The sequence below is a fragment of the Porites lutea genome, chromosome 11, assembly GCF_958299795.1.
Source record: "Porites lutea chromosome 11, jaPorLute2.1, whole genome shotgun sequence".
NCBI lineage: Eukaryota > Metazoa > Cnidaria > Anthozoa > Scleractinia > Poritidae > Porites > Porites lutea.
Window position 1 is genome coordinate 1,872,156 of NC_133211.1, and position 24,788 is coordinate 1,896,943.

At 37.7% G+C, this 24,788-nt stretch overlaps 1 protein-coding gene across 1 annotated transcript in view; it reads left to right on the forward strand.

The window, feature by feature from the left end:
• The window catches only part of LOC140951908 (uncharacterized), a 31,752-nt gene extending 24,764 nt beyond the window's left edge, over window positions 1-6,988 (forward strand). Inside the window, exons 7-8 of the mRNA XM_073401281.1 lie at window positions 445-4,742; window positions 5,384-6,988. Coding sequence (XP_073257382.1) covers window positions 445-4,731 — 4,287 coding nt within the window. The 3' untranslated portion in view covers window positions 4,732-4,742; window positions 5,384-6,988. The remainder of the gene's footprint in view (window positions 1-444; window positions 4,743-5,383) is intronic.
• Window positions 6,989-24,788: the final 17,800 nt, after the last annotated feature.

Sequence of the window (24,788 nt, forward strand, 5' to 3'; positions counted from 1 at the left end):
GATGTTTCCTTCACAGTTCAAAAATATCCCACGTTAGGCGAATTGTTTTTATCAGAGCCACAAATCAGGTGTGTGGCTCTTTTCTGTATCGCCTCTTTTGTAGCTTTAACATACTTGATGAGGTATGGGTTCCAAATAAGACAGGTCTACTACTAACAAAATCTAAGTGTTAGTGCGACTTCTTAACCTAAGTTACGTCCCAAGTGTGATCAACATTGATTTTCTCATATCAATCTCAATGCATAATAAAGTAGAAAGGTTACGAGAATTAAGAACATGATCAGAAAAAGAAAAATGGTTTGATATTTCGCATTTAAATTTCAAGGAGATGTATAAAGATCGGCTTGATATTGGGGCCTAAAGCTTTTTAACGGTTGGGCGTAGTATTTTGCATTAGCCTAATATCAAATTTTGTTAAAATTAGTAATTTTGCTTTGTATTTAGTCTTTTAGGAAAGGTAAAGGTAAACATGGACTTAAAGACAAAACCTCCAGTTACAACCTCGGAGTTGCAGCTTTAGGACGCTGTGATTTCCCAACTGCCAAAAATTACTTCGAGTTAGAATTGAATGAGGCCAAACAGACAAGGAACAAGTATAGAGAAGCCAAAGCGTATAACAGCCTTGGTTTTGTGCATCACTCTCTCAATGATTATGAAAAAGCAATCGAATTTTATCAGCAGTCTCTAACTATGGTAAAAGAGATTGGAGACAAAGATTCCGAAGGAAAAGCATATACCAGCATTGGCAGTGCGTATGCTTGTCTCGGTGATTATAAAAAAGCAATCGAATTTCATCAGCAGTCTCTTAGTATCGCAAAAGAGATTGGAGACAAAGATTCCGAAGGAAAAGCATATCTCAGCCTTGGCAATGCGTATGACTCTCTCTGTGATTATAAAAAAGCAATCGAATTTCATCAGCAGTCTCTTAGTATCGCGAAAGAGATTGGACACAAAGGTGCAGAAGGTGCAGCATATACCAACCTTGGCAATGCGTATCACTCTCTCGGTGATTATAGAAAAGCAATCGAATTTAATCAGCAGTCTCTTAGTATCGCAAAAGAGATTGGAGACAAAGATACAGAAGGCAAAGCAAATGCCAACCTTGGTAGTGCATATAACTGTGTCGGTGATTATAAAGGAGCAATCGAATTTCATCAGCAGTCCCTTAGTATCGCAAAAGAGATTGGAAACAAAGGTACAGAAGGGGTAGCATACGGCAACCTTGGCGTTGCGTGTTGTGGTCTCGCTGATTATAAAAAAGCAATCGAATTTCACCAGCAGTCTCTTAGTATCGCAAAAGAGATTGGAGACAAAGGTTCAGAAGGCAAAGCATATACCAACCTTGGCGGTGCGTATCACTCTCTCTGTGATTATAAAAAAGCAATCAAATTTCATCAGCAGTCTCTTAGTATCGCAAAAGGGATTGGAAACAAAGGTTCAGAAGGCAAAGCATATACCAACCTTGGCGGTGCGTATCACTCTCTCGGTGATTATAAAGGAGCAATCGAATTTCATCAGCAGTCTCTTAGTATCGCAAAAGAGATTGGAGACAAAGGTACAGAAGGGGCAGCATACGGCAACCTTGGCGCTGCGTGTTGCGGTCTCGCTGATTATAAAAAAGCAATCGAATTTTTTCAGAAGTCTCTTAGTATCGCAAAAGAGATTGGAGACAAACATGCAGAAGACACATCATATTGCAACCTTGGCAACGCGTATTCCTCTCTCGGGGAATATAAGAAAGCAATCGAATTTCATCAGCAGTCTCTTAGTATCGCAAAAGAGATTGGAGACAAAGGTACAGAAGGGGCAGCATACGGCAACCTTGGCGCTGCGTATACACGTCTCGGTGATTATAAAAAAGCAATCGAATTTCATCAGCAGTCTCTTAGCATCGCAAAAGAGATTGGAAACAAAGGTTCACAAGGTGCAGCATATACCAGCCTTGGCAATGCGTATCACTCTCTCTGTGATTATAAAAAAGCAATCGAATTTCACCAGCAGTCTCTTAGTATCGCAAAAGAGATTGGGGACAAAGGTTCAGAAGGCAAAGCATATACCAACCTTGGCGGTGCGTATTACTATCTCGGTAATTATGAAAAAGCGATGGAATTTCATCAGCAATCTCTTAATATCGCAAAAGAGATTGGAGACAAAGGTTTAGAAGGTGGAGCATATGCTAACCTTGGCGTTGTGTATGACTGTCTCAGTGATTATAAGAAAGCAATCGAATTTCATCAGCGATCTCTTAGTATCGCAAAAGAGATTGGAGGCAAAGGTTTAGAAGGCAGAGCATATGTTAACCTTGGCGTTGTGTATAACCGTCTCAGTGATTATAAAAAAGCAATCGAATTTCATCAGCAGTCTCTTAGTATCACAAAAAAGATTGGAGACAAAGAGTCACAAGGCGGCTCATATGGCAGCCTTGGCAGTGCGTATAGATGTCTCGGTAATTATGAAAAAGCGATCGAATTTCATCAGCAGTCTCTTAATATCGCAAAAGAGATTGGAGACAAAGTTTCAGAAGGAAAAGCATATGGCAACCTTGGCATTGTGTATAGCTGTCAATGTGATTATACGAAAGCAATTGAGTTTCATCAGCAGTCTCTTAGTCTCGCAAAAGAGGTTGGAGACAAACATTCAGAAGGGTCATTATATGACAGTCTTGGCATAGCGTATAGATGTCTCGGTGATTATAAAAAAGCTATCGAATTTCATCAGCGATCTCTAGGTATGGCAAAAGAGATTGGAGACAAAAGTTTGGAAGGAACAGCATATTCCAACCTTGGGGCTGCGTATACACGTCTCGGTGATTGTAAAAAACCAATCGAATTTTATGAGGAATCTCTTAGGATCGCAATAGAGATTGGAGCCAAAGATAAAGAAGGCCAGGTATATGGCAACCTAGGCGCTGCGTATTACTATCTCAATGATCATGAAAAAGCAATCGAATTTTATCGGCAGTCTCTTAGAATCGCAAAAGAGATTGGAGACAAAGTTTCAGAAAGCAAATCATATAACAGCCTTGGCGTTTCGTATGGCTGTCTCGGTGATTATAAAAAAGGAATCGAATTTCATCAGCAGTCTCTTAGAATCGCAAAAGAGATTACAGACAAAGAAGGAGAAGGCAGAGTATATAACTGCCTTGGCGCTTCTTATGGCCGTCTCGGTGATTATAAAAAAGAAATCGAATTTAATCAGCAGTCTCTTAGTATCGCAAAAGAGATTGGAGACAAAAATTTAGAACAAAACACGTACGCAAGTCTTGGTCATAGTTTTGAAAAACGTCATGATTTCCGTAAGGCTGAAGAGTGTTACGAATCCAGTATAAAAGTGTTTGAGGAGATGAGGTTCCTTCTTCGAGGGAAAGACGAATGGAAAATCACTTTTCGGGATCAATTCAAAATGTACAATTATTTGTGGCGTGTTCAGTTAAAACAAGGCAAGACCAAAGAGGCGTTTTTAACAACTGAGCGGGGACGAGCGCAAGCTCTCACAGATCTCATGGAATCACAGTTTGGCGTAAAATCAACTCCATCTGCATCAAAAGAGCAGATGGAAATAACAACTAACATTTCAAGCTTTATTTCAGCGTCTATGACATTTCTTGTGGAAGTTTTCGAATCAGTGTTCTTCTGGGTACTGCCTAAAGGACAAGAAATGCAGTCGATGCAAAAGAAAATCAATGGTACCTTGAAAGATATGACTGACAAAGCATACGAACAGATTGGTGTTGGTAGGCTTGCCACTGAACGTGCCAGGTGCGAAGATCGCTCCCTTCGTGATCCAGAAGATGAAACAAATGAAGCTTTATCCGATAGGTACTGGGGTGCAGGTGAAAAAAAACTTACATCGCTACAAGCTGGGAGTGAAGCTTTAAGAGAATTGTATGATGTTGTGATCGCTCCCATTTCACACTTGATAAAAGATGAGGAACTTATCATTGTTCCTGATGGTTCATCATTCTTGATTCCTTATGCTGCCCTTTTGGATCAAAATTCCAGGCCTAGGTATTTGTCTGAAACGCTGAGAATTCGATTGGCTCCGTCACTAACAAGCTTGCGCCTGCTGGCAGAGTGTCCAGAGGGGCGCCATAGTACGGCTGGTGCACTGCTTGTTGGTAATCCGTGGATTGAAACTGTAAACATCGAAGGAGAGAAAATTAAGCAGCTTCCTGGCGCTGAAGAAGAGGTACAAATGATTGGTGAGGTATTAAACGTTGAGCCTGTCATTGGAAAAAACGCTACAAAAGAACAAGTGTTAAGCAGGCTAAAATCAGTTTCTTTAGTTCACATTGCAGCTCACGGTTCTGCAGAAAGGGGTGAAATTCTGTTGTCACCTAATCATGGCAGCTCCAATCCTCCCGAAGAGAAAGACTGTCTTTTAACAATGACAGATGTGTTGAATGCAAAATTGGACGCCAAGCTTGTTGTCTTGAGCTGCTGTCACAGTGGACGAGGGAAGACCAAGGCTGAGGGCGTGGTTGGTATTGCACGTGCCTTTTTAGGAGCCGGTGCGCGTTCTGTTATTGCGTCACTTTGGGCGATTGACGACGAAGCCACTCTGGCGTTTATGGAACACTTTTACAAACATTTGGTCAAGGGGCAGAGCGCAAGTAAATCACTTCATGAGGCCATGAAAATAATGCGGGAGTCAAAAGAATTCAGTGCAGTGAAGCACTGGGCACCATTTATGCTGATTGGCGATGACGTCACTTTAAATCTCGACCAATGAAGGTCGGTTGGGTAAGTTTAGTTGAAAATGTTATTGAGTCAATGAAACGCAAAAAGACAGTGTTAGAAATACCACACATTGATAATACTTATAACATAAAGAATAGTTTCGGATGAAGAAGATTAAAATGGAATTACTACGAATAAAACTTGACAATTTTTGGGCTAAATTTTTTAATGCGATAAATGTATATGAAATAAATCATAAATGAAAACAGCGGAAAATGAAATCAAGTAAAGAATGATCCTCGCAGTTGTGAACGCAATTTATGCAATTGCGTAAAAGAAACCTGAAAAAACTTCAGAATTTCAACGGGATTTGAACCCGTGACCTCGCGATATCGGTGCAAGCTTTAACCAACTGAGCTATGAAGCCACTGATGTTGGGAGAAGGTAACAAATGACAACAGCGAGGATCATTCTTTACTTGATTAAAGTTTTTAAGTTGCAAAAAACATTGTTGCAGTTTAGAGAAATAAAAGAATTTTGTCTTTGAATGCTGTTCCCAGTTTCTGAAATTAAGCCCTCCGGAGAGTTTAAAACAGAGACTTCGGAAATATCGGAAATGACCTATCTTGGGGTAATTTAAGAAGATTTACCCTGAAGACCCTTATACGTTTCCTTATAAAAAATAACAATCATGTTTTTTTCAGTTACATTGCAGCACATTATGACGAACTCTAAATGATGAGATACTCACTTGCCGGTACCTTGGTCGCTTGCAGACTGGGATACAAGTAAAAGAATAAAAACGAAAGCAACCATGAACTAATGACGTTCACTAATATAATCATCTCTGCATTCAGTAGCGCACGAATTCAGCTTCTAACGTGACATCCTATCTCGAATCAGCTATATACTCGTAACATCCAGTTTCTACACGCTCACATCACTGAGGACTCAGCTAAATATTGTTGTCAAAACAGATATTGTTGAATTCTTAGATAACTAAGGAATGCCAGTCTTCGTCGATAACTTTTCTTCACTTTTTTACTTGTGGCTTCCAAACCCCTTCTAAATAGTGAAATGGCGTATTTTGTTCCAGTCAGTCGTTTGTCTTGTCCATTTATATTTGATAGTTAGTCTTTTAAGAAGTGAAATATGACTTTTTTGGTTAATTCCAAATATCCTTTTATTTGCAAAGTTTTATCTGCAAAAGCGTGTAAGGCACAATATTTGTTCAATGTAAATATCTGGTCCTTAGCAGATTCCGTTCACACTTACAGTTTAGAATAATTTTATGCGACATAAAACATATCTTTTCAACTTGTTAATTACTTCAGTTATGAGACTGTTCTCTATGTGGTCCACTCCCTGAGAGTATCGCGTCCGCAGCATAAACGCAGTTGAAACACAACTGAAACAGTTTTTATTAAATCATTTTGAATCGTAGTTAGTATTTGTAATGTTGGTTCAATTTTTAAATCTTTCCTGTAGTATTAGTTTGTAACCGTATTTTAGGGTATTTTTCATATATTTTTGATCTTCTTTTTTTAGAGGACCCTCCTAAAAACCACCTTAAGGTGACTGGAGGCCTCCTCAAAAAATTATTTATTATAGTATGTACAGGACGTAATGTTTGGCTCGCCAGCGATATCCGAGCGGTGTTTATTGACACGACTAGGTGAACATTAAGCCACATATAAAGTGATGAAACTTTGCGCCTTTTTAGCTGTTTAAAAGACAAGGTCACACCAGAAAGGACAATGTTTTTCCAGTCCGAAATAAAAAGATGACAGTGTGTTTGGTTATTAAGCCTTCAAGTCCATCCGATCCAAAAGAAATTTGTTCGACAACAATCGTTTAAAAAATCAACTGTGTCCACAGATCACGCGCAACCAGTTGTGTCCAACATTAAAGCGGCTGGAAACTCTTTGTTTGGTACTGTCACATGGCCATTTTGTATTTTCTTACGGTCTCCTTTATTTGCGAATTTTCATAAGAAAAAAAAGTGGGCTTTGAAGGTTGAAAAAGACGGTCATGATCCGAACACATTTTCATCACTTTAAGAAATATTAAGGCTAGTGATAATCTGTCAAGGAAAATATTCTGTTTACTTTCAGTAGCTAGATCACTTTCACTTTCAGTATATTACTTTTCAATTTATTGTTAAATATGACTAGTTTATTATTCTTATATTAAGAATTTACATTACTCTTTGTAATTTTTCATTGATTTTTTATGACTTATTGTTAATTATGGCCATTTAGTTTTAATAAATATTGTACATTTCTAAGTTGTTAGTAAAAAATGAAGGTCTTAAAATTTATGTAATTTTTTTTTACCGTCTTAAGGACATTTCCGAGTTGCTCCAAGATTCTTTTTCAAAGCGAGGCTGAGTGCGAAGTTATTGATATAAAAATGATTTTGTATTTTTGTGCAAATAAAACTTTTTTTTCACAGGAAAGGTTTTGCACTTAGCCTCGTTTACAGAGTGAGAGTTTTTGTAACTCGGAAGTGGTCTGTTGCTTTTTACACCTTCACCAGTCCGTTATTGTCCTAAGTGGGACTCCCGTTTCAAATAATAGAAAATAACTGCAATGAGAAACTTGAGCTTCCCGCCAATTTTACGTTGTACGAAATGACGTCACGTATGAGCCAAAATAGCGACTCAGGATCCTTGGCACCCATTTGACTGACGAATATCCCACTGGGATCAGGTGAGCTATGAGGGCTCAGCAAACTGTCAATAACCGAACACAATCTCAGTAGTTCAAGAATGACCCTTTGAAATGCCAGATACAGAAACAAGTGTATTGCTATATTGAGAAACCAAGAACAAAGATGGTCTGTGTTTTAAATTGTTAGTAGGAAAAAAAATGAAGATTTTAGTGCGATTTTCGTCAATCCATCAGTAAATGATGTAAAGCCTAATTCCCAAATCCCCCATCTGAGAATCCCGTTTCAAAACAGAAAATGTTCGAGTGCCTACGTTCTTGTGCTAGTCACACTCTGACACTCCTATTCTAATTCAAAGACTTCTGCACCCAAAAGTGTCTAAAAACGTTACATTTAGCAAGAGCACATATAGTATAATACCCATACATACCGCTCTCAAAGAGAGCGTTGCGTGACGACACTTAAAACGGCTGTGTAGCAGACTAAATACCTCTCGGCTCGCTCCACGATTTGGTTTTCGCCTACGTCCATTTTTTTTCTTCTTCCTCCCTCCCCAACCCCCCAATGCGGATCCTGGTCCCAGGCAAGTCGACGCCTTCCTTTTCAGTCTCAAAATTAAGGGCTTAATCACTCTTGCCAAGCCTTCAATGTCTACAACGATATTTCCCACAAACTGGGGTTCAAGTTTTTTCTTCCCCTTTGGTAATTTATCGCAGCTATATGACCGCAAATATGAAAGTGATCATCCCAACCCAAGCGATTTCCCCATGGGGAAGACCTCTAGTATGACCACACCTGATAGTTTAAAAGAATGACTACTGCGTTTCGACCGTTTCGTTTGGCACGTGCAGCTGGACGCCGCACGTGCTCGGATTGCCCGCCCACAATTCACTTCGTGCTTCTCGTTCGAGAAAGACTGAGCACAAGTAATCAAAATGCCGGCTAACATGAGATGTCACTGAAAGTTAAGTTTGTGTGACTTTTTTTCTTCGCTGCTTCTAGATGTCGCCGCTTCAGGACACTTCTCGATCATCTTTGTAAAGGTAGGAATGTTTATACTCAAACATCTAGGTTAGATGCGGATAAAAGAAGACGCCGCCCACTCTCGATTTAAAGAGAAAGAACTCTGATGTAAATACGAGGGGGCGTTGGGGGAAAATTCAAGACAGTTATGTAAACAGGGGCACCCAACGACTGTTTTCGGTAAAATATCTGTTCGGAGAAGCAAATATTGCCGAGAATTTGCTTTTGCTTGAGGACGGTTTAAAATTTCTAGACAGATGTTCTATTCATGTACAATTTTCGAAGCTTGTCAAAGAAATTCCCTACGATTTTCTGAAGTTTGATTTTTTTTTTTTTCTTAGGAAGAGGAAACCTAAAATTTTCTGATTCTAACTTAACTTAACTTAACTTAACTTTATTATTTCATCGCTCATATAGTACAAACTCAGTAAAGCCAAAGCCGGGGGCTTATACGGCCTGTGGTCAGAATGACAGAAATTATTAGAAATGAAGACTGTAGGCTAAACTACAAAACTAAAACAAGATACAAAACTGACATTAAATAAGTTTACATGCATGCAGTCCTATAACAGTCCTATAACAGTCCATAACTAGTGACAAATAAACTAACAATAAGCTAGGAGAATCCTGTGCTAGTTCAATTTAGGCTTAAAAAGTGAAGTTTTAATTTCTTTTTGAAGTTAGTAGTGGTAAGGCTGTCACGGACAGTCCAGGGGATATCCTTCCAAATAGTCAGGGCTTGAGAACTAATCGCAAATTGATACCTGAGGGACAGTTTATGCAAGTTGAAACGAGAACGAATTAGATAATCATGAAAATCACAATTAAAGTGGACGAGGGAGGAAAGAGAGGCAGGTAAAAGGCGATTAAAGTGTGAGAATACAAAACAAGAAACATGAAATTTATAAAGTGAATGGAGAGAAAGAATATTAAGCTTTGAGAAAAGAGGCTTAGAACGAGTTCTTGGAGAAGAAAAGGTGATAATTCGAATGGCTTTCTTTTGGAGTAGATAGAGGGGTTCAAGGTAGGAGGAATATGTAGATGCCCAGATGAGGTTACAATAGTTGATATAAGGTAGAAAGATGGAATTATATAAGGTTTTTAGAGTGACTGAAGGTAAGTATTGTCTCAATTTAGACAAAATTCCTATAACCTAGCGACTTTATTGCAGATGGAAGTGATGTGCGGTTTCCATGAAAGTTTTTCGTGAATAATTTTTCCAAGAAATTTATGTTCCTGTACCTGCGCTATAGGGGTATTATTTATTAAGATGTTTAATTCTGAAGGATTGATGTGTTTACGTCGTGGATGGAAGATGATGCATTTGGATTTATCAGGGTGAACAGTAAGCTTGTTTGCATTAAACCAGGAGGAGACATGAGAAAGCTCTTGATTAACCATTCTAGTTATAGTAGCCAAGTCTTAATGACAAAGAAAAATATTGGTGTCATCAGCAAAAAGAATAAATGAAACATAATTTGAAGAAAGAAAAAGATCATTAATGTATAGGAGGAATAATAAGGGGCCAAGAACAGAACTTTGAGGGACCCCACACACAACAGTATTATTAGAAGAAACATGACCATTGACCATAACATACTGTTGTCGGTTGTCTAAATAGCTGGTGAGCCAAGCTAGAGGAATACCATGGATACCATAAAAGTTTAATTTGTCAATAAGTATCTGATGATTTACAGTATCAAATGCCTTCTTGAGGTCTAAGTAAATTCCAATAGTGTATTCGTTACTTTCAAAGCCTTCATATATATTGTTTACAAATTCAAGGATAGCCATAGTTGTGGAATGATGTGGTCTGAAGCCATATTGATGGTGACTAAGAGTGTCAAATTTTTCAAGAAATGCAGACAATCTGAAGTAAAAGAGTTTTTCAAAGACCTTGGAAAGACAGGGGAGAATAGAAGTAGGCCTGTAGTTAGAGAACAAGGAAGAGTCATCACATTTGAAGATGGGAAGGATCTTGGCTGTTTTGAGCTTATCTGGAAAAACACCTTAGGGAACGCGTCCAAATATCGGCATCGGGTCACACCGATGCCGATCAATTGGGCACCGATTTTTTCCGATTCCGTTGAAGGTCGGACCCGATTTTATCGGCACCGAATTAAACGCAATCGGCAACGGGTCTCAAGTCTTTATCGGGCCAATTAACAAAGGTCAACAAAAATATCTGGCAGCTCAAATAACCCGTCACAAAAGCAAAAGCAAAAGCGTGAATGTTGTTTTATAACCTTATCTTTCTTATAAATGTGTCTTGTTTGAACCGAAATTTAACGTCACAGTTTCGAACATTTGTTTGTATTTCCTATGACAGAGTATGACCAGAAAATATTAAATTTGTGTATCAAAATGGGCACGAGAAGAAACTGCCGGTCATTCAACAACGCTGAAGAGCATCTTTTGAGTGAAAGACGGCGCAATGTACATTGCAAGTGTACGATCTCAAAATGATAATTTTAAAATAGCTTGAGCCTGTGCTAACCGGAACTCAAAACGCATGATTATAGGAATCTTTGGAGAAAAATAGAAGTCAGAACATCCACGACCAAAATGCAAATGTTAATGTTACCATGTTGTGTACTTTAACTGCTAAATTGCCACAGGAGAGAAGAGGACATCGTCTGAGAATCAGGCTGCAACTTGTTTATTGGTTGCATATGAACTCAAAAAAGTGACTGATGGAGGCGTTCAACTGGTTTTCTCTTTCTCAATTCTCTTTCCGCTATTAAATTGAGTCGAACTTACCGGATGTATGCACAGTTTGCTTTAGTTGAACACTCCGGTAAAAAAGGTTCTGATTTTTGTCAAAAAGTCAGCCACCTAGAGTCAAGTGCAATTTTTTCTAAGTGCTGAGAGTGGAAAGCAATTTCACGTGGCACCATGCTCAAGCTCACAGAACATGCAGCAAAGTCGCTATTAAAGCCATTCTCTTTTTGGTAGCTCCTGTATGAAACTTCGTTGCGTGTCTTCCGTGACTCGCGAGTGTGGGAATCTTTCAGTTCTTGTTACTAATTCCCTGGAGACAATCTAAGGCCGCAATCTAATTGGTCAGTATTTTTTGCCTCAGATCGCATTACACCTTGCGTTTAGGTTCGTTGAATGAAAGAGGCAAATTTGCGTAAAAGTTTATCCGTGGTTTTATATTATCCATGGTTTTGCTCTCGCTCCGCTCGCTAGGAAACCCGTTGAGGTTTACTTGTAACACGTCTATGAATCCAGTTGCGTTTCGGAAAAGTGAGTTCCGGTTGTGTTTTTGGATTGCATTGTTAGAAAGTATCGAGTAAAGAACACACTACTCAGAAAGGTGTTTTGTTTGCTATATATCAACGAAGAACAGTGGTGTTTTGCTTCGTAATATTTAACCCCTTTTAATTTTCATAGAATAAATGTTATGGAGCAGCGTGGTGTTTGCGATCGACTGAAGGAAATACGTCTGCAAAACGCCGAAAATCACGTGTATAGGCAAGCATCAAATCAACAAACTCGAAACGCAACATGCAGGAACATACAATATTGCTATTTGTTATGGAGTAGGAAAAAGGTACAGTCGATTGAAATTATTTTGGAGTGAAACGACTCTTTCATTATTTGGTTCGTGACACGCTTCATTTTACATATCAGATAAAATAATATGACGATGACACATATGAACATCGGAATGTCAACTGGCTCCGATTGAATCGGCAAAGTTTTTATCGTAATCGGAAACGGCAACAGTAGTCTACTATGTTGAAATTTAACCCCCTTTGGTGCCTTCCCTTGCCTTCCGTATGCCTTCCCTTTATTAACATGCATATGGTCTAGTCAATGACGTCACCTATTGTTATAACCTGGGAAAAAGTGCCTTCCTCCATACTAATTAAGTGCCTTCCTCCATATATAATGAAGTGGATAGGTTTACTAATGAGCGTCACTCTACTACAATAGGAACAATAGGCTTGCCTAGACTTGCCCGGGCTCTTTTAACCCTGATTGGATAGTAAACAATCTATTATGTGATTAACATAAAAGCGCGCTCTCCCTTTAGCATATTACTCTTGCAATCGCTTTGCTAAGGAAAAAGTCTTATTATCACCAATATTTTTTAAAACATTACTCCAAACATGCAAGTCGAATCGAGCTGTAAACTTGTCTGACTATTACAGAACCGTTTTCTCCTTTCTATCTCGAGGAAAAGAAAAACTATTGAAGTCTTGTCATTTTCACGCGCGGTTAATCAGTTAATTATGCGAGTTCACAAGCCCAAAGTTGAATACAAATTAGCTCTACAGCTAGACCCCAGGGAGCAACCTTGACGTATTATTATAAAACAATTAACTTAACAAGCATCAATTAAAACACGCGACTAACAATTGCTAGCAATAAAAATGAGGAGGAGGAGGAGGAGGGAAAACAATAAAAATGAGGAGGAGGTGGAGGAGGAGGGAAAATAATAAAATTGTGGAGGAGGGAATAATAACATTGAGAAGGGAAAATAACGAAATTGAGGAGGAGGGCATAAAAAAAATGAGGAGGGAAACGTGGTAAACAAAGATAGCTTGCTTTCTTTGACTATTTTAATAGATTTCTTTCAAATCGCTGTATTTGACTCTTTTTGTTTTAAACGGTATCTCGTGTCTGATTTTATTGCTAGCAATTATTAGTCGCGTGTTTTAATTGATGCTTGTTAAGTTAATTGTTTTATAATAATACGTCAAGGTTGCTCCCTGGGGTCTAGCTGTAGAGCTAATTTGTATTCAACTTTGGGCTTGTGAACTCGCATAATTAACTGATTAACCGCGCGTGAAAATGACAAGACTTCAATAGTTTTTCTTTTCCTCGAGATAGAAAGGAGAAAACGGTTCTGTAATAGTCAGACAAGTTTACAGCTCGATTCGACTTGCATGTTTGGAGTAATGTTTTAAAAAATATTGGTGATAATAAGACTTTTTCCTTAGCAAAGCGATTGCAAGAGTAATATGCTAAAGGGAGAGCGCGCTTTTATGTTAATCACATAATAGATTGTTTACTATCCAATCAGGGTTAAAAGAGCCTGGGCAAGTCTAGGCAAGCCTATTGTTCCTATTGTAGTAGAGTGACGCTCATTAGTAAACCTATCCACTTCATTATATATGGAGGAAGGCACTTAATTAGTATGGAGGAAGGCACTTTTTCCCAGGTTATAACAATAGGTGACGTCATTGACTAGACCATATGCATGTTAATAAAGGGAAGGCATACGGAAGGCAAGGGAAGGCACCAAAGGGGGTTAAATTTCAACATAGTAGACTACTGGCAACTGGTGCCTATAGATCGGTACCGATTCCGATCAATCGGAAAATTAATGGGGTCCGTTTCCCATGATCGGGTTCCCTACCGATATTTGGACGCGTTCCCTTAAGAAAATGACAGATTACAGATATTTTATGGGTCAAAGGGGCAGCTATTAAATCAATAGTATCTTTTATAGGGGAAATACAGAGGCCATCAAAACCCTCACCTTTACTATTTTTTAGAGAATGGACTATATTAGCAACCTCAGTGGGAGAAGTTGGGTTAAGATAGAAACACTTTGCGTAATGACCAATCAGAAACTCTCTATACCTAATTTGAGTGGGAAAGATTTTATTTACCAAAGAAGGACCAACATTAGCAAAGAAATTATTAAACTTTGTAGCTATCTGAGTAGGATTTGAGTATGAACCAGAACTATCTTTCATGTTATTGAAACGTTGCTCAGGTTACTTTTTGGAGATAATCTGTTTTATGACTGACCATGTCTTTCTTAAATCTGAACTGACAGAGAGCAGTTTGTCATGGAAGAATTTTTTCCTGGCAAGTTTGATGAGAAAATTGTATTTACTAAGGTATTTGTTGTATCTCAACTTGTTCAGTGCATTTGGGTTTAGCTGGAACTGTTTGTAAAGAGAATTTTTCCTTTTACAAGAAGTAAAGAGACCATTTGAGAACCAGGGTTTTGAAGAGTGGTGAGGTTTAGAACATGCGGGTTGAAGAGGAAATGACAAAAGTCATACTGTATGCCGAAGTAAGAAGACAAGAGATGTGTCATAAACGGCTTGGAAACTAAAATTTGATAGCATTTTGTTTTGAATAAGGGTATGGGCATGATTTTCAGTTGAACATGCCTACCGAGCGTAAAAATCGCATCCAGTCTGAGGATTAATGACAGAGGGAAAATTTTATATATTTAGGCATGACAAAATTCAAGGGAACATTGGTACTTAGAAATAACATCTCATAGACATGGAAAAAATGGGTTCATGCCCTCGCAGCCCAAAATTGACCCAGCTAAACTTAGGTCCCAGATCTCTCGCCGGGTTAATAATTCATTCCCAGTTTTAGCTCCTCTGGTTTGGAATGCCGGGCATGCCGATGGTGAAGCCAGTTGGTTTGGCATGCCCGGCATGCCAGGCAAGAAATTGGCATGTCCAGCGAGACTGATTTTGATGTTCGCTTCAGCATCATATCCTGAGAATCACATATAATCGCCAAATATATCTTAGGGAGCTTGAAGTTACAGGTTTCATGCCTGGCAATAAATGCAGATTATAACAAAAAAAGTCATGTTTGTCACAATGTGTGTCACGGGATCGACTGGCAAAACTGAAGATAGAAGCCTGGATTTATAAATAAAAAGCACAACAAAACAACATTATTCATACATAAAATAGAATACTTAACTTGCAATCAAAGATTAATCCTTTTATTTCAAACCGATACTGACATTTCTGGGTCCACATTTAAATTTGATCGCGGAAAAGCGTCTTAAACAATAAGATAACAAATCTTCTCAGTATAAACTTATCCATGCTTAAGTTTTATCGTGTCGGAGTGTTTCTCGGTCAACAGCATTAAAAGACTGGTGAAAATGAAGCTTACCAGGTCGTTCAAGTCAGTACGAGAATACGACGTTAATACTGCAAAGACGTTCTGATTTGGTGAATTTGGACTGCCTTCTCAGAGAGATTTTGCTTAGTTTTTCAGTGCGCTCCTTGTCGGCTATGCGAATCTCGCAAACTGTTTTACTCCTTGCTGACGATAGTCCTTTGAGCAACGTCATCTGCGTCATCCGAAGATACCCCGAGCACGCACGAAATCGGCCGAATTTCCGCAGAAGTGTTTTCGCGGATGACGAGGAATCTAGTTTGTTGTAGCGTGGCAGTTGTGGCGTCACGATGTCGTCATGTCTCTTCGCACTTCTTTGTCTTTTTTTTCTGCGGTGCATGGTTGAGATGTTGGTGAATGCTGGACAAGAAATGGATTCTGCGAGAGACTGTAAGTACAAATTTAGTATTAATTTGGTAAAGAAAAAGCCTGAATATCGAACAAATCCCGTGAATTATCCTTTTGGCATTCAGTTTATCTTGCTGTTGAGCATGCCTAAGAACTCCGGCATAAGTGGTTGTCAACTTGTTCACTTCGGATTGTTTCTGTTTGTATGTCTTGTAATCTTCTTCTGCTGCTAAGAAGACTAGAGAAAACTTCAAAAATAAGAAACCAATGCTAAAAAAAGTCAGTTCTAATTTTATAGCTCGCGTATAATTATTTTTGGCACCTACGGTCATATTTTTCCACTGTACTGGTAAAGTTACTTATTTTTGCTGCATAGTTTGACTGTTGTTTGAAAGACAATCAAACGGATATTACAATCACTTTTGGAGACAAAATAAAATATCCGTAAATCAAATGCCAAAATCAGATTTGGATTTCGCTTTAGAAAAATGAACATGCTGCGCGTGTCAATGCAAAGTTGTAAACAACTCAATATAAGCAGTCTGTGAATGTGCGTTTAGGTCCACAAAACTAATTTTTCTTTTGGACATCTCATCCAAGCAAAGACTTAAGGCTTACATTGCTTGTCTACGAGTGTACTACAAAATGCTTTGCTACAGTAAGCCTCTGAGAGGCGATTCTGGTAAATTTATAGGACGCTAAAATGCAAATAATTCTAAGCTTAAACAACCTGGCTGGGTCCGACTTTTGAATTACAAAATGTTCAGGCTTGCCGGCTCTACTTTAACTGAACATGGTTTTTGAAATGATTTTGTAATATTTTAACCCGAAAATTATGATTGGGTTATAAAGCTTTTAAAACGGACGAAAACTAAGCTAATAAACATGTTCAATGTAAAAAACTAAGATTTAGTCGCTTTTTCAACTTTGCTTTGTGGGCCGAAAAAATTACCTTTACGCAAAAACAAAAGCAAATAATGAGGCTTTTATTGGACATATTTTCTGAGAATTTTATCTGATCAATTTAATGTCACTAGCATTGTTTTCGTATAGGAATTTTCCTAATTAAATGAGCTTTTAATTTAATAATTTTGATACTCTATAAACTTCTCATTTGATAGCCTCACTTTTTTATACACCGATTGAGAAACAAATTCGCTCTCGTTAAATCCTATTTTATGACCTATTTATTAGAACTCTAGGTAACATACGAAATGATGTAACCGGACAGGCTTTAACCTTTGGTCCTAATTTATTTTTTCTTCGCAACCCCTAATCGATTGACGGGCCGTGAAAGAATATCGCCACAAAAAGATGCGAAAAAGTTTTCGCTGAGTTTCCTTTACATATTCCGGCTTTATATGGGTCTACACCCCAATTGCCTGCTTAAAAATGAAACTGTTGTTCAGTTAAGTGTCAGTCAAACTCGGTATAATCTTGACTTGCAAATCCAAATGCAAAGGTTTATTTCGCAGTAGAAAAGCGTGTAAACATCATCGAACAGCGCGATGTAAATTGGCTAATGTGAAACCACCTTTCTTTCACTTTATTTACCATGTATTTATCTCAATTGCACACTCTTGTGAAATTAGCCTCAGACAATTAGTTGCGACCTTTAACAGACTCAACAAGCCAGTATGAAAATATGTTAAGAGAAGCTGAGCTCTAAATGTTCTATTTCTTTTTTTTATATTGCCCTTGCATGTCTTAAGATTCCATTTCTTTTTTGTTACAGGTAACTTCCAGACATGACGAGGAGATAATTACTTTTCTAGAGAGCAATCCTTTGATACCGTCAGTTATTACTGACTTACTTTGAGTTAAAAACGAAGAACACAGACACTGGTAATGACAAAAAAACATTAATCCCTGGCAAGCCTACAAAACAAGAAAGAGGAACTCAGACTCCTTATCAAAATGTGAAACAAGATAAAAAGAGCTTTTCTAACGTAGGGAAAATTGCGTTCGAGAGATTTGTAATTCAACGTTATATTCAAGCACATTGCATTGTCAAACATCATAATTTACTGAATAATGAACAGTGATTTTGGGGCTTAGCTCAGTTTGTAATGAACTTTGAAAGATATTCTATAACCTTGTATTTGTAAAAGCTTTCATGGCACATAGATGCATTTTATTATACAATGAAAATAGTCTCTGTCTCTCTTTTTACTGATTTCAGTCAATTCCATTTTATTCGCAATGTGAAATGGGAATCCTATTAAAGACTCATTAAAAGGGGTGAGGAGTTTTTACAATCCCCCAACAGGTCATCTCCACGATGACGCTGTTTTATTACTTCGGCAGAATCCCTCAGGGTTTTACTTTCTTGTGAAAATTAGAGCTTTTGTTATTTAAACTTCGCTGCGACAACCAAATCTATGAAAATGAAAGGAATAGCAATGACGTCATCGTGTAACCGTACATCAAAAGATAAGCACTGTGATCTGTTTATTTTTTTTTTTAGCCAGGCTTAAAATATCTGTAGATTCAAGGAATTATAACCTGTGCGTTGAAACATGCTAGAGACCGATTTTGGCATGCCCGGCATGACCCAGATTATGGCACGCCCGGCATTCCAGAGAATTTAGCATGCCGGGCATGTCAGAAAATTTGGCATGCCCGGCATGCCGGGGATTTTGCTGGGTATGAATTACTTATTACTAGAACCTAGGCTTCTCGCGGCCTGGGTGAGAAGGTCACAGAGCCTCAAATTATGCTTACAGGGCATGCGAAATTCTGTTGCATGCCAATTTCAATGCAAAACCACTCTGGGGCCACCCCCTCTATTACCAGTGAGCAAATCATTGACGATAGGCATGGGAAAAATCCTTGCATGCTAACCAACATTGAAAACGTAGCAGAAATGTCCTCAATTGCTGAGTCATGCCCTAGGGGAGGCTTTAAAATACAGAATTTCCTGACATGGATGAGGGAATTTTCCGTAAACAGCATGTGATCATGCCGACTAGGACGTATTGCCTCCGTATTGCCCCTTTTTACAGCTAGCTAGGCTCATTTTTTGGTTCCATGGCCTGAAATGACGAAAAATTCATGCCCTAAATGTAAAAAGTCCAAAAACGTCCTCGAAATTTTAGTTTCCAAGCCGTTCATAAGATTCATTTACAGAATTAATGGAATAGACTGAAGACCAGTCGACACCTTCCAGTTTAGACCTGAATGCTGACATAGTTTTTGAGTTAATAAAACGTACAAATCTCTTTTGGCGTGGTGGCTCAACAATCATTTTCAAGTGGGTAACTTGAAAAACTGGGAGGTGATCAGATATTAAGTCAGTGTAAAGAATGCCACTATTCATGTTAAGTTCAAGATTGTTTGTAAATATGTTGTCAATCAGAGTTGCAGTTGAGGAAGTTATGCGAGTTGGTTTGGAGATCAAAGGATAGAGGCTATTAGATGTCATAAGATTAATGAACTCATTTGTAGGTTGATGAGAATGAGAGTTGAGGACGTTGATATTAAAATCACCCATAATATAAGATAGCTTATTCTCAAAACTGATGGCTGACAAGATATCTTCAACATACCTGTTAAAGCCATTAAGAGAGGCATCGGGAGGTCTATAGGGGCAGCCAACAATAATATTTTTACCATGAGGTCGCATGATTTCCACAAAGACTGATTCGTACAATGAGTTGTCAGAAGATTGAAGATCAATCCTAGGCTTAAAATTCATATCAGACTGAATGTAAAGACCAACTCCACCACCTAATTTATGTTCTCTTGAATTGGAGATAAAATGGTAGCCAGGAATATTAAAGAGATCAGAATTAGACTTATGTAACCAGGTTTCAGAAACGGCAACAACAGAGAACAACATATTAAGTGAAAGAAGATATTCTGACAGGTCGTCAAAGTGTTTAGGGAGGCTCCGGATATTAATATGGAAAGCAGAAAATGCATCAGGAGGAAAAGGAATTTTGTTAAATTCTGAATAGGTTAGATATATGCAGTTCGAAAGTAATTCTGAATTTGCAGTAAAAAAATTGGGGTTAGGATCAAGTTAATCAGAGTTCATTAGCAGATAAGATGTCTCAGGGTCATCAAAAAAGAGATTAAACACTTTTTGCTTTGGAAGTTCAGGATCAAAATTTCCTTCAAAATTAAAGTCAAACAGTGCAAAGAAGAAATCAGTATCATCTTCAAAATGGTTAAATGGAAATAGAGTGGCAAGACAAACTGAGCAGAACCAATCTTCGTTAGTATTAGATAAAGCAATGTATTCCTCACATGTAAAAGGAGTGCACTTTAAATGGGTCCAGTTCTGACATATGTCACATAAAATGGCTTTGTGACTATTACGGACGTTAAATTTACACACAGTACATGGGTACTGTGATGTGAGAGAGTAATCAGAAAAATTCTCACTTCCGTAAAACTTTACATTGCACCTAAAGATTTGGGAAAAATAATACTGAAGCCCTTGTAATTTCGAAAAGACTTAAGTTCCCCCTGGATGGCTGAACAGATAAAATTTTTGTATTGCCGCCTAGTAGAATGCACTTCTAGAGATCTAAAAGTACCCTAGATTGCCTAAAAAGTGTTTTCATCGTATTTTGGAGGAAACCTTCATTGGGTGCCCCTGTGTAAACTCGTGATATGAGTAACTGGGAAATAAGGTAAACTTATTGAGTTGAGTTGAGTTTTCAGCAATGGAAAACCTAATATTTTGAAATTTACATGTGCTTGCATGATTGGTGAGCGTACAGCTAAAGCTGCTATTAAAGTGTGGTACACCGTAATCGTCTTTTTTTTGTTGAAAAACAATTTCAAACCATATGGGTTTTACTTGCTTAAAATGCCAACTTACTGAAAAAAACTTTAATCCAACATGTTTGCAAATATTTCCAAGTCTCAGCAGTCAAGGAAATGGGTAAATGAGCTAAACTTGTCCCTCACAGCACAGAATCTTTAGGGCACAACTTTGTTTACATACTTTCGTGTATCATGCCTCTCAGCCAATCAGAGCACGAGTGCTATCTTAGTTATTTTATAAAATGCAATGCAAATCATCATTGACATTTCCAAAATATAAAGCAACTTTATCATACATTTGAGACAAATTGAGTCATAAGTCCAAGAGAAAAGCAAATGTCTGTGATCCCTGCTTGCTTCATTTCTAGCTTCTGCCTCTCCTTTTTTTTTATTATTTGTTATTGGAAAATTTGGAATGAACAAAAGCCAACAGACGTTACTTTCAACACCAACATCAATTCTTCTACATTCTTCTTAATAGATACATCTTCTGCATAATTATCAGGCTAACACTGAGATCTATGCTACATTCATAAAATGAACTGTTTTATTATATACTGATTTCCATGGATGTTTTTAATGCACCCTATCTATTGAGATATATTGTATGATACATCACATTTTTGTTTAAAACATATCAAAATAAACCAGATTTCTGTTTAATCAACATCTAATCAGTAGCCTGGCGGGATTGGTACTTAGGATGAGCAAAGTTTTGGCAGAGGATAGATAGATAGATACAATCAAACCTGTATTAAGCGGCCAAATATTAAGCGGTCACCTGCCAAAGTCAAAGTCCCCGGAAATTGCTTCCCTTATTTACTGTAAACTTGACCTCCACTGAACGGTCACCTCTATTAAGCGGATGCGGTCACCCTTTCTAATGTCTCAAAGTGCTGATTTTATTGTTTTCACCTGTATTAAATGGTCACTTTGTTTACAAAAAATAAATTCTGGGAGTCAAGTACAGCCAAGTTAAAATCACAAGTGTAACTTGTTTCCACAAATGTCTCAAAATCAACTACCTAAACAGTGACATTTGGTTATTTTTAACCGTAGTGTCAACATTGAACATCAAATTAATCTTTAAATAGCTTCTCTTTTATTAAACTAATTGCGCAAAAAATTGTCCTCTTCAAAATGATATTCACAAGGCACTTCTAAACCATAACCAGCTCCTCTGTTAACACGCTTTCCTTTAATAATGACCCTGGCAGAATTAATTTTAAATAAAATGCCATTCCCACTAACCCTGATGTTGAATTTTACGATACCTGTATTAAGCGGTCACTTAGCCAATCCCCCGTGGGTGACCGCTTAATACAGGTTTGACAGTAGACGCCTTTATTTAAAATCAAAAAGTAATTACCCAGGGTAGTCCATTCAGGGAGCTTACAAAGCAGATTTTTTCCTAGGAAGAGGAAAGTTTTGGCAGAGGAACTGCAAAGCCAAGCAGAGAATGGAGAGGAGACGCTTTGAATATTCTTGCGCTTTTTGCGTTCGCTTCTTGCAGCAGAGCCAAAACTCTTGCAAGCACAAAAACAATTCTGGCAGCTACATAGGCTATCTAATCAGAGGTTTCATTTATTGATATTTGACTACTTTGACAACTTATCCCAAATGGAGGGTAATAGTTTGTTAAAAAGTGTTCAGTAGAAAAAGGGAAAATATATAAAAATATATTGCAATGCTACAAACAGTGGTTGAGGGATGCATACAATAGTCTAGGTTTTGCTACAGTAGCTGATTGTTGTTTTTTAGTGTCTAGTGTTAGAATTTGACCGGAGTCTCAGTTGCAAATAACAAAAAAAAGTCTCTGCCCACTCGAGAAACATTTATTTTTGGTTTTTGTTTTGTTTTGTTTTTGTACCTTTTTGCCTTCTTTTTTAGTTTTGCAACAAAGCACACGTATATTTCACTGCCCACCAACCAGACATGTTCACCATTTGGAGGCACATGAGAAATCCCCCCTCTTAGCATGTATATGTAAAATTATCTATGTCCCTAAAATAGTTATCACAAAGGAATATTCGGAACATTGCAAACTTTTTATAATAATGATAATAATAATAATAATAATAATAACTTTATTTTTATAGCTCATGCTGCTTTAGAATGTATAAAACGAAACAAAAATAATTTGCATCGAGTATTATATTAAAATCTTTTTACAATGTACAAAGAAAAGGAAAAAGGGAAAATATATAAAAATACATTGCAATGCTACAAACAGTGGTTGAGGGTACTGATGTATACAATAGTCTAGGTTTTGCTACAGTAGCTGATTGTTGTTTTTTAGTGTCTAGTGTTAGAATTTGACTGGAATCTCATGGTAAAGCCCAGTTATCAGAGTGAATCGACTTGACACTTCAATATCCCCCTGGGGGCACTGGACCTTATCTTGTGCCTAGAGAGAGTGGGGAATTTGATGTTTGCCTGGGCAGGGTGGGGAATTGCAACTATGAATTGAATGGCAAGTCCAGGTTGGAAATAAAACGTGATCTTTTTCATCTCAACATGACTCATGAGTAAATAGTGTTAAGCACTACCTTGATTGATACAGTTGTAGGCCAGACACTGAAATTGAAGAGTTCAACATTTTAATGCACATATTGTTCACGGATCTTTATTGACCAAACAACAAGAAACTTTTTGGAATAAACGTTATCCTGTGTATTAATACATGTTCACAAACCTCTTTGCAGTGAAGATATGTGCTTTCCACAACAAAAATTAGTATTACACTGGCTTTCTTTAATGACATAAATTAAATTGAACAACCCAGACACTCTTCCTCTAGAAAAATCCTGCTAATGCAGGCCCCAGTCAGGTGATATGTTCCAAATGAGCTACGAAGTGAATAACACTGAAATTACAGGCCAACTTTCCTGGACAAGTTTATCTATCATTTGAATCTTGATATTCGTGATTCCTACAATAATTTTCCTCCAGATTCATGATTCACGAAGAATTTTGATCACCCGACTGACTTACTGATTTTCCCAGTGGCAACTTAGTCTCGTTAATTTGTATAATTTCTTTGGTGTTCAAACTTCTGTTTTCATCCAGAGTCGGCATCATTTCATATCAGTATCATATCACCCAGTATCGTTTTGACCAGGTATGGAGTTAAACTGTTTTTTTGTAACTGAACATTAAGTACCAGAGTTAACTGGAGAAACAAGCAGACTGTCCACCCCGAATGCACAAATTATATAGGGGGTCCTGTGGCATGCTCCCTTGGAAAAAATTTTTGAAAATTGACTCTCAGAAACACCATATAGTGCATTCCTTGGATCAAACACCATTTATTCATACGTGTATTTTGTCGAGCTTTTCTCAGAGTCGTGTTATTCATGATTTCTGAACCGAACTTGTACAAAAGTCTATTTATGAATTTAATTGATGTATTAAATTCTCGTTATTATTCGATTCAGTATAAATGTGACATATGAAACAGATGAAAGTTTCACCTACTGAAAAAAATAATTCCAGCCATAGGGTAAAAAAAATGTTTCCACCTTACATGTACAACATCCCCACCCCCCCTCCATCACTTTTCTAATGGTCCATCCCTTAGCCGAATAGGTCTATTACCCAAGTGATCATGATGTGACAAACATCGGAAATGTCACATCACAGGAAAAAATGTAACTCTATAAATATAAATTAGGGGTCTTCGTTTTCTACCTTTTTGGGGATTTTTTAGAAAACAAAGACCCTGGTCAAATTTTTTATTGAAAATTGTGTTGTTTCTTACACTCCTCCAGTGTCTAGAAGTCATTATAAGCAGTTTCGAGGCCTTTGCCACTGATTTTGAGGAGGGTCTTCGTTTTCTACATTTTGGGGGGTTTGTAGAAAACGAAAGACTCTGGTCAATTTCATTGATAATTGAAGGTCCATGTTGTTTCTTACACATCTAAGGTCGAGATACCCGTTTCTAGCTATTCATGAGTGATTTTGAGGGGGGGGGGGGTCTTCGTTTTTGGGCCTTAGGTCTTAGATATTAGGTCTTCATTTTCTACCCACCCAGCTACCAAGGCCATCTAATCAAAGGTTTCATTTATTGATATTTGATTGAAGAACTTCAATTTATCCTAAATAGAGGGTAATAGTTTGTCAACAAGTATTCAGTTGGATTAATAATACAAAAAGTCTCTGCCCACTTGAGAAACAATTGTTTGGTTTTTGTTTTGTTTTGATTGTTTTGTCTTTTACCTTTTTGCCTTCTTTTTTAGTTTTGCAACAAAGCATGTGATTTCACTGCTCACCAAAATGCAACCAGGTGTGTTCACCATTTGGAGGCACATGAGAAATCCCCCCTCTTAACATGTACATGTTAAATTATTTATGTCCCTAACATAGCTATCACACAAGAATGTTTGGAGCACT